Source organism: Phalaenopsis equestris, unplaced genomic scaffold, assembly GCF_001263595.1.
Source record: "Phalaenopsis equestris unplaced genomic scaffold, ASM126359v1 Scaffold000134, whole genome shotgun sequence".
NCBI lineage: Eukaryota > Viridiplantae > Streptophyta > Magnoliopsida > Asparagales > Orchidaceae > Phalaenopsis > Phalaenopsis equestris.
In genome coordinates this window covers 295,548-307,002 of record NW_018164576.1, presented here as the reverse complement: position 1 = coordinate 307,002, position 11,455 = coordinate 295,548, and the positions used below count along the sequence as shown (strand labels likewise).

Here is an 11,455-nt window from a genome sequence, read left to right as displayed (position 1 = left end):
ATAGCCGACTCCACTTAGTAAGATAAATGTTTGTTGTTGTAGTAGGAAACACATTCAAATTCAATGAATACATTTTTAAAACAAGTAAATAAAACAGAGGTCCAAATATGCCCTAAAAAAACTAGTTTATCAATGAATTTTATGTTGTGTGGAATGGAGGACGCATTAAAAATTCTTCTGAGTGCTGCTTGAGAAGTATAATGTGGCTCCTCGTTCATACTGAAAATGCTGCGTTTATTTGAAATTCCTACAATAAAGAAAAAAAAAAAAAAAAACAGTTAAAAATGTGTCCTAATGACGCTTGGAGATATTATATATTTTGTGCAGAGTCGGTTTTCCTAACATTTTTTTTCAATAAATTTTAAGATTTTCAAGTTCTCTACAAATTTCTCGTCTTTCAATATTTATTTTTTTTATTATCTCTAGTTTAATTTTGTGCGTAATATGTAACATGAATTATACAAATTCATGTGCAATTTTCACAAGATTAGTTCTTCCAGTCGGACAAATTATGCATTCAGCATTTAAAAGAAAACTATTTCTCATTAATTGAGTAAAAAGAATTGATGATATATGAATCTATGGGCTTATACTTCTTCTTGCTTAGATATATTAAATCCTCAATCAAATACTTCTACAATTTAATAGTTGCGCACATTACTCTTTTGTATAACGACAAGAAATGGCTTGTGGTCCTTGCCATCTTGTTTAAGGGCGTTAATTCAAGTTGATAGGTTAGGAGTTGAACTGGTTAGATTATGCTTGATCTGAACCCAACCAATAACAAATTTATCATATGAGTCAAAATATATGACCTAAATTGCTTAACTCATCTATTATCATACATCAAAAAATGAACTGCACGAATCTCGAGGCAATTCAACAATTCACACAGAGACTAAAATAACATGTACTACGCTCTTTAAAGCAAGGGCAAATATGTAATATTGTATCTTATCTTTTTTTACCTTCTATAAATAAAGGAACAATAACATGCATTAAGGGCTATTAGGGTCTCTTCACTCAACCCCTCATGTAGGGATAACTCCCTACTCTTCACCTCTCTTGGAATGACTTTTTCAGTGGAATGGAAGGGGCCAAAGATCCCGACGGGGCAAGTTTCTCACTCTTTCTCTTTCTCTTCCTCGGTCGCTAGGCTCTATCCCTTGAGCATGATCAGACAAATTTGGATTTAACATCCTAAAAGCTGCGGTTAGCGTCGATAGTGTCATCAACAAAAAGATAAGCGACACTGTGGAAAAACTCTTTTTAGAGACACATCATAGCAAAAGAGTACACAAGGAGAACTTGCAAGCGTGTATTCACTACAATTTTTCCTCATCGTCAATGATCTTCAAGAAATTATGTTTTCCCCATAGATCTGTACATGCTCTCCATTTCCAGATCTAGAGATCTCCAGCTCAAATCTCCATCGCCGACCTTGCCAAGTTTTTAAAGCCCAAACAGTTCATTTGTCGTGCACCATTTCAGCCGACTGGTCAGAAAATGTCGACCAACCACCTTGTCCTGTCGCACACCATTTCAGCCAGGTGGCCCACCTCATTCTATTGACCGATAACCTTATTCTGTTGTACTTCATTTCTACCCTGCACCATTCTGTCAATCGATCGCTTATGTCGACTGGTTATCTCAATAGAAAGGTCACCTCTGTCACTCCACTTCTACCATAAACCATGGAGGAAGATATATCAAATATGTTGCTTCATTTCGTCCAAACTATCTAGTAAGAGAGGTTAAATCCAGGTCGTCTGCCGACTTTTCATCTAAGGGTGACCACCCCATGAAGGAAGCTTGCATGCATATCTCCTCAGACACACGACTAACTGTCGGTTGGCCACCACATCACGGATCATCCTTGTCGTACAGACAATTCTGCACCTGCTCTTCTCCTCTGTTGAGCCGAAAGCTTAACGCCCAGCCAGCCTACCTCTAGTCGATCGTCTCTGGCTGACCACCTGCCTCCAGCCAACCATTTCAAATCATGGAAGATTTGCATATATACCACCCAATTATTTTGTCTTTATATATCTAACCCCTAAACTTTGCTATTTTATTTGTTAGTCAGTTGCCTCACTGGCCGACCACCTTTGATCTGGCCAGCCGCAATACCGGTCGACCACCTCTACTTTGGCCAGCCACCCACTGACCGACCGCCTAAAAAAATAGAAAATTTACATACATACCACTCAATTCATTTATGCTTCCAGCGAGCCACCCTACGACTGGCAACCTACCTCTGGCTGACCGCTGCCCTCACTGCCCCCGTTGGCCACCTGCCTCCGGCTGACCACTTGTCTCCGGCTGGCCACTGCTTGCAAATTCTCATTGTGCATCGTTGCTAGGATGTCTCTTTGAAGAGTTTTTCCTCGATGTTGCTCATCTTCTTGTTGATGACACGATCCACGTGCACCGCAGTTTCTAGGATGTTAATCCAAATTTATCGGATCATGCCCAAGGAATAGAACCTAGTGACTAAGGGGGAGAAAGAGGAAGAGAGGGTAGTATGAACAAACTAGTTGTAGGCAGGTGTTCAGTCGGAGGCAGGTGGCGGTGGGGTTAGATATATTAAGACAAAAGGATTGAGTGGTATGTATGTAAATCTTCCCTGATTTGAGATGGTCAGAGGCATGTGGCCAATCAGAGGCAGGTGGTTTGCCAGAATCAGTTTGTTGGCCAGAAGTAGGTGGTTGGTCGGAGGCGACTGGAGCAACGGTTGGTTGGAGGTAGGTTGGTCGGACGTTAAACTTTCCGCTCGACTGAGGAGCAAGTGCAGAAAGCTCAACACGACAAGGACAACTGGTGATGTTGTGGCAGACTGACAGTCAATCGTGCGTCCAAGGAGATATGCAGGTGGGAGTTCTTCGCGAGGAGGTGGTCGGCTGGTAAGTACGACCAACACATTCATTTTTGCATGCAACAGATGGAAAGCAGGCGAGCGACCTAGATTTAACCTCTCTTACCATACAATTAGTTTGGATGAAATAAAGTCGCTGATTCGATATATCTTCCTCTGTGTTTTAGGTAGCAGTGGAACGATAAAGGTGATTGTTCGACTGAGGTGACCGATTGACATAGTTGACCGAACGACAGAGGAATGCACGGTAAAAATGAAGAGCGGCAGAACAAGGTGATCGACAGAAAGAATGAAGTGGGTCGGCCAATTGAAATGATGTGTGATAGAATAAGGTGGTCAACAGGCAGAATGGCGTGGGCTGCCCAACTGAAATGGTGCGCGACAGTAATGGGTCAACTGGTCACTTTCTAACTAACCGGCTGAAATGGGGTGCGACAGATGAACTGCAGCTTGAGCTTCAAAAACTTAGTGAGATCGGCTATAAAGATCTGCGCAGGAGGTCTCTAAATCTAGAAATGAAGAGCATTCACCAATCTACATGGAAAGAGATGGAATTTCTTGGAGATCATCGATGATGAGGAAAAAAATGTAGTGAATCTGTGCTTGCAAGTTCTCCTTGTGCACTCTTTGCTAGGATTTGACTCTCTAAAGAGTTTTTCCTCGGTATTGCTCGCCTTCTTGTCGATGACACTTTCCACACTCACCACACATTTTAAGATGTTGAATCCAAATATATTTGATCATGCCCAAGGATTAGAGCCTAGCGGTCAAGGGAGAGAAAGAGGAAGAGAGAGAGAGAAAGACTTGCCCTGTCAAGGCGAATGGGATTGCTTCTGGGCTCTTTGGTCTCTTTTATTCCACTGAAAAAAATGATTACAAGAAAGGGGAAGAGGAGAGAGCTCTCCTTACATGAGGGTTGAGAGAGGAGAGCCCAAGAGCCCTTAATACATGTTATGATTCCTCTATTTATAGAAGGTAAGAATGGATAAAATGCAATATTACATATCTGCCCTTGCTTTAAGGAGGATGGTACATGTTATTTAAGTCTATATATCTGGACTGTTGGATTGCCTCAAGATCCATGCAGACCATTTTTGGTTGCACACCTCCATAGCTTTATAATAGTTTCTCAGGTCTAGTATGTAATGCATGACATATCCAATCATAGTGTAGTGATATGTGGCATGCTTGTTTAAGGTAGTGATCTCAATAGTGCACTATATCCTTCTTCAACTTTCTCACCATCTTTTTCCAAGGCAGCTGATTCCTTGGGTATAAAAAAATGCATCCCTATCTTCAATTAAGTGAAGCATCTCAATTGCACCTTTTTTTTTCATGGTTGATGTCACCTTCTAAAAGATAGCATAAACACAATTTATACACATGTTCTCCCTCCGTGCACTTCATAAATGCATTCTTCAGGTTTTTGTCTCCATCAAAGTAATTATTAATTAGCCTCATCTTTATGCTTGTTCTCATGAATTCTTTCTCAAATTAAAAATCTAAAAACTCTGAGCTAGTGAGCAATGCAAATTCTATAGCTTTTAATAATATGTTTTTAACTCTAATGTTGAACACAATAGAGAACTCCTCAATTTCCTCATTCTCAATAATCCTCAACAATAGTTGAAGAACCAGGGCTTTAGAGAACTGCAACTTAAGGACTTTGAAAAGCATGATACATAGGGATTCCTTAAACATGCTAATGAGATTAAATTCCTAAGACTGGCTAATCATTTTTTTCACATTGCTCAAACCTTACTCATATTAGATAATGTTTAGGCCATTTTTGAGCTATGTTTAAACTATTGGATCATATTTGAATCTTATTTGAACCTCGCTTGAATCACATTTGAAAAATCATTGAACCTTCCTCAAAGCTTGCTTAAACCTCATTCCAATAAAATTCAAACCTTCTTCAAATCTTGTATCAACCACGAGCAAATTATATTCAAGCATTATTTGAATATTGTTTGAATCTTGTTTGTAATAAAGTTTAAAGAACACAACACCATGCTTGTAACAAGTAATGCGATGTCTAATGTCGTTCTTAGTATAGTATTTTGACTACAAATGATGTACTCCCAATAACAAAATATATAGTATAACTAATCTTAACATATAGTCAGAGATGAATGTGAAAAAATTATCATGAAGCTGTCACAATTCAATTATATGAGCTTAAAGTCACCAAAGATGGGAAGGTCTTAAATAGAGGAAATTCAAAGCAAGTATTTATTTAAAAGTTAACGTAACACTTGAGTGGTTGTTTTAAAACTTCTTTCTATAAGAGCAAGAGTAATTTAGTCTAAAAAAATTTCCGGGCATATTTCTTTTACAATTGGCTATAACAAACAATCAAACCCGCTAGGAAAAATGTGGGTGTGTATATATATATATCTATATATATCTATATATATTGTTTCAATTCAAAAGATGTTCGCTACAGAAATATCACCACAAGTATATCATAATATTTGCCAGGGGAGAAAAGAGAAAAATAGCATATCTAAATGGAAAGCCCATAAATTCCCCTTCATTGAGTGAATATATGCCAATGATGATCTTGCGACAAATTATCCTTGATTTTCTCAAGTTTCTTGAGGATCTCCAGGAAAGAAGGTCTTCGGTTCATATCTGCAGCCCAGCAATGTTCTGTCAACCTAACAAAGAAAAAGAACATGTTGTTTTAGAAAGTAATTTGTTTTCAAAGAACATGGCATCAATGGAACTTCAGTTTGCAGGTTCCATTTCACCAAGGAGAAAAAATCAGATGTTGATGGAAAATGCAGATATTGCTAAGCTACTCCACAGGCTAATGAAAAGAAAGTGTGATTTTCCTAGTTAGTTCTTAAGAGTCGATGACAATGAGCAGATAATTACAGGACATACAAAAGTTGACATAAAATACAAAAGAGACATGTTCAGCTATATTAAACATAGAATCAAGTTTTTAAAGCTTACTCCCTCAATTCTGGAGTGTATCCTTTTGCTCGAAATGTTGGGCGATGTCCCTCAGCCACAAATTTGGCGGCTTCATATGGTTCATAGTTTGCCAGAGGGGGATCTCCTTCAAGCATCTATTTGAGCATCATAGAAACATCAGCATAAATTTAAGTATATATTCATCAAATTTTTGTTACACCTAAACGTGCATTACCTCATACAGTATCATTGCAAACGAAAAAACATCAACCTTCTTATCATATTTCCTATGCTTGAAAACTTCAGGTGCCATGTAACGATCTTACATACACAAAAAGGAAAGAAAAAAAATTAACTCCATATAAATCTGCAGCCTCCCAAAATAATTGGATATGAAACTCACAGCTTCCAGTTTCTCCTGTCATTTTGTACACATCATTAGAGTTCTGAACTTTAATGAGCTTGCTTAGGCCAAAGTCTCCAACCTTTAAATGATCTGCGTTTGAGTTTACCAGTAGGACATTCCTAAACATATTACCATGGTTAAGTGAAACTCGAGAAGGAAGTATATCAGAGGAAAACATTACAGATTAGTAATAGCGTCACCTCGGCTTTAAATCCCTATGAATTATGACATTGGGCTCATTATGAAGATAAGCCATGCCCCTGCATAATTATTAAGACAGAAAATTTGGTGTTGAATCAGTCACAATATTTTGTGATTGAAATTTTTATTGAAACAAAAAATCTGATTATGGCACAATTGCTTCATATGTGACTGCAAACCAAATTCTTCCAATAACTGCTTCAACCATATTATTTCACTAGTTGTCCACGTAAAACTTTTCATCTGGTATGTCAAGTGAAAATGAAACACCGCCCAAAGCATGATTGCTAGAACCAACTTTTAAAAATTCACTGCTAAAACAACCAGAGATCTTAACATAATAAGAAATCATTGTTGTGGAAACCTTAGTACTAGAGAAAGGTTCATAGGCATGCCTTCTTTAAAATAAACATGAAGAAAATTAAAAAATTTCATTAAAATAAGTTGTCTTTTAGCTTGTTTTGTCTCGATACAGATCTTAAATTTTTGACAAATAAAAAGACTGAGATTTGCAACAACTCAAACTTCTTATAGAACTCCTACTTTACGATCCTCGATCAAACATTTACATAGTCCTGTCGGCCGTTTTTTTTTTTTTAACTTCGTGGTTTGAAAAAGTGAATGATTTTGTGATTTTGAAAATAATTTAAATATGAATATAACTCTTTTTTTTTATTTTTAAAAGTAACATTTTAATTTTAAAATAGGTGAGACCAAACGGGTCTCACATTTTAAATAGTTTAAATGATTGAATACAATACTACAAGTAATACACTTATCCCGAAGAATAAATATATCACTTGTAATAGGGATTCAATCACCTAGACTAAAGAAATTGTGACATTCGTTTCAGTCTGCGAAATATTTTTATAAAAAGGCCAACAAGTTCCCCTACATAACATAAAAATTAGATAGAGTTTATAGATAGAGTTTATTTTATCTGGCTGGGTTCCTGGTTCTCTATAGAGGCAAGCCCCTGTAGTTAATTACATCTTAAATGATCGAAATCACTTAAGAAAACTCTCGATTAAGATCAGGTGGTTTTGCTTTCAAGATTTCAAAGTTTAGGTTTTCAAGATTGAACATGGGAAAATCAAATGAGAATGACTCAAAATCGGAACAATTATTTAAGGAATTCAAAGGAAAGAAAAGTAAGGGATATCACAGATCCGGGAAAACCCCGGTGAACTCCCAACTATCCTACTGTTCAGCTTTATGTCATTTGAAATGATGTAATTTTATATTTCAATCCTGCAAATTATTTAGAATTTAGGACTTATGTTTACACAATATCAAACTATGCAAATAACCTAAAAAGAAAGGAGGATTTACACCGTACCGCACGGTAAACTCAGAATCCTAAAGTGTTAGGACTTATAATCGCATAACAGAGTTGTGCAAAAAGTCTAAAGGGTGATCCTATGGGTTGTTATTTAAACTAAATGAAGTGATAGGTGATGTGAATATATTTATGTGGTGTGTTTTGATGTTTTGCTGTTGCAGATCCACCTTGAAGTTGTTCCTCTTCACGCTGCCCACGATGTTCGCTTCAAGCTCTTCGTAGTAGCACCTCCTGGTTCAGTTTTGATTTTGAAAATTCACCTAACCACTAGATTATCCTAATCTAAGGCATAGTGTATATCAAAATAACAAAACATGCATTATAAAAGAATGGAACAGTATAGTGTACGGTAGAAAGAAAATACAGTATAACATGCTGAAAGAATAATATAAGAGGATATGAAAAGACAGTATAACATGCTGAGAAAATAGTATAACAGACTATGAGAACAATATAACATGCTGTGAAATAAAATGTTGTAATATAAATTAAACTTGTACACCTGAGAGGTTCATTGCTCCTTTAAGTTTAGCTATTATGCGCTGTGTAAAAGAGAAAAGTATGACCTGAAAAAGACTTGAAAAAAACAGTTAAATCGTAGGAAGAAGACAAACAAATAAAATAAAATACAATAACACATATAAAGAGCCAAGAATAGAAAATTTATATGTGATATTAGGATGTCCCCAATTGCCAAGAGGATTTGAGTGTAAGACAGACTCAAATCTCGAAGCATTGGGTTCCAGTTTTGGTCAAGTTAAGGTAAGAATTTCATTATTTGATCTAATTAAATTAGTCATAAATCACAATTTAGTGCACCCTCGTGCCTAAAATCCTAGGGTCAGATGTTTGGTCTTTTAGGATCATTTGAAAATTAGGAGGATGAACTCTCTCAAGATGTGCTCCTAAGACCCAGGAAGCCTACACTTTAGTTTAAACTTGAAGTGACTTAAAGTGTCTAACTTCAACTAAGTGTCTTTCAACTAACCCTCAAACCTCTTTAGATTAAGCTTAGCTCACCATCAAGCTCCTAAAACCTAGGGGGTAAACCTATTGTTTTAGCAAAAGGGTTGTGAAGTGTGCTTCAAACCTAGTTAGGGTAGTTAGATTTAAGTTGGTTCAAAGCTTAAGGGACCTAAATGCAAGTCTAATGATCTTTCCAATCCATGTCTCTAATTGCTACCTAAACTCTCACTTTCTTCCAACCTCTAAATATTCTTCCAATTTACAGTATCATCTTTCACATGCAAAAAAGGAACGGTAGATGGTTCACTATTCTACCCCCTTTAAGTTTTATCACATCGAAAATTCAAATCTTATTTTTAATTTTCTCTCCCTTTCTCTTTCCATCACATATTTCCCTTAAGACTGTGAATCATTTATGAATATAATTAAATCGGAAATTCTCATTTTTAACTTAACCGCAAAAAAAAAGGAAAACAAAACGAAGGAAAATGAGACCGATCCATTTTTAAAAGCAAGTCACTGATGAAATCATGAATGTATCAGTCTAAAACGTTTAAATTCGTTAAAAAGAAAATGATCGGATCAATCCTGAGAAGGATATCCTTTCCAAATATCAATTTTATGGATTATGTCAATCTTATGAATTTCCAAACTCCTTTATGAATCCAATTTGATATTAATCCCAAAATGAAGCTTCAAGACCCTTTTACATTTCATAAAATATAGGAAAACAATCCATAGAGAGCATCCATCTATACTTCCAAAAATCATGTCATTATCAAAGCCCTTCAACTTCAACTTTAATCAAAAGCTCCTTCCATTTTCTTTTATATCTCACAATTATGAAATTGTCCATATAAATATTCGTAATCAAAGCAATAGAAAGAGATAATTACCAATCCAATTTATCCCACTAAAAGGTCATGAGTTAAAATTCACAGGTAAGACAACAAAAATCACAACCAACCCCTCAAAATCCAGTTCACGGGTAGGGCAGCATGAAAGAGAGCCACGGGTAAGGTAGCCTGAAAGGGAGCTCACATATAAAGCAACAAAAATCACAACCAAACCCCAAATCTAGCTCATGGGTAAAGCCAGTCCGAGGACAGTCCTAAAGGTTATGAACACCAAGTGAGGCTCACGGCCAAACAACGAACCAAAGCTTATTAAACCAACAAAACCACCAAACCATCTTCTCAACAGGGCCAACTCGAACCCAACAGGAAGGGGAAAACTGAGCCCCAAGGAATGATCTAAACAGTAGAGTATGTAAGCCAACATAAATCACTAAAAGGAGCCCAAACCGAGCCCAAGAAAAGAGCCAACCGAACCCAGCACAAGAGGCAAACCAAGGCCTAAGATATAATCCCAACAGTAAAACATTTCAGCCCCCATAAATCACCAAAAGGAATCCAAACCGAGCCCATCACAAAGGGGCAAACCAAATCCAGCGAAAAGGGAGCAAAACAATGATTCCAGATAGATCGAACTCAATAAATGGGTCCAAACAAAGCCATAAAAATCAGATTTCAATGAAGCCAAAACCGAGCCCAAGAAAAGGGCAAACCTAGTCCAATACATGGGACAAAATAGGAAGCATGAAATGAGCCCCCAAACATATCTTTCCATAGACATAAAACAATTTCCAGCATGCACTTCATACTTCCAAATATTTCAAGCAACGAAAGTAGTAGAGGCAGCCCACAAACATGTTTTTCCATAGACATAAAACAATTTCCAGCATTCACTTCATACTTCCAAATATTTCAAGCAACAAAAGTAGTAGAGGCAGCCCTTAAACATGTTTTTCCATAGACATAAAACAAGTTCCAGCATGCATTTTATACTTCCAAATATTTCAAACAACGAAAGTAGTAGAGGCAGCCCTCAAACATGCTTTTTCATAGACATTTATAAAAGAATAAAAATGCATTTCTAAACTACTCTTCCAATGCTTTCATTTATCATGCATACCATATGTCTTAAGCATAGAAGAAGAGAAAGCAACCATGGTATGTTATATTCTGATGTTCAAGAAGACTATTTCATGCATAAATTACTAAACATACACAAATCATGCTTCTTCAAGCTTTAAAAAAAATGCTGAAAACATTTTTATGTCATCCAAAATAGTGTAGAATAGAGGAGAGGAGAAGGATACCTCTTTAATGCAAAATTAAAGCAAAGCACTAAAAAATAGAATTGAAGAAAACACCACACAGAAATTTCTTCCTGAGAGCTTCACACCAGTAGCCCTCACGATTTCTAGCTCCAGCCGCAAGGGTACCGAACAACAGGGGGGAGAAGAACTTTGCTCAAACAACAAAGAAGAAGGAGATTGTCTTTCCAACAGTGAAGTAGAGAGAAAGAAAATCTCAAATTCCTCCTAAAAGCCTTCCTTTCTCAAGCCCTCTCTTTCTTTTCTCTTTCAGATTTTTTTTTTCAAAGAAAACAAAATTCCAAAAATATTTCAAGCATACACACAAGATGAATCAACCAAAAAAATGGCAGCACCTCCCCCTCTCAAGAAAATTCGGCCAACCTTAGGCCCTCCCCCAAAGTGGGGTTTTTATAGCAGAGAATTGAGCAAAGCAGAAGAGCAGCCACCTACTAGCCTCCCTAGTAGCCAAATTAGAATCACAAAGAAGAAATGAAACGACACCATAAAGAGGTGAGAGTTCAGCCTCGAGGAAGAGAAAAGTCGGCCGGGTGGAACTTCGCAGTTGGAGGACCGCTCGGT

General features: G+C 36.9%; 1 protein-coding gene across 1 annotated transcript; it reads right to left on the bottom strand.

Moving 5' to 3' along the window:
- Positions 1 to 5,366: 5,366 nt before the first annotated feature.
- On the bottom strand, positions 5,367 to 6,598 carry LOC110021498 (serine/threonine-protein kinase STY46-like). The gene is made up of 5 exons (XM_020720012.1): positions 6,407 to 6,598; positions 6,204 to 6,325; positions 6,036 to 6,121; positions 5,840 to 5,955; positions 5,367 to 5,538 (listed from the first exon to the last, which is right to left on the bottom strand). Exons 1-5 carry the CDS (start codon positions 6,460 to 6,462, stop codon positions 5,412 to 5,414), a joined length of 507 nt encoding a protein of 168 aa, XP_020575671.1. The 5' UTR covers positions 6,463 to 6,598; the 3' UTR covers positions 5,367 to 5,411.
- Positions 6,599 to 11,455: the final 4,857 nt, after the last annotated feature.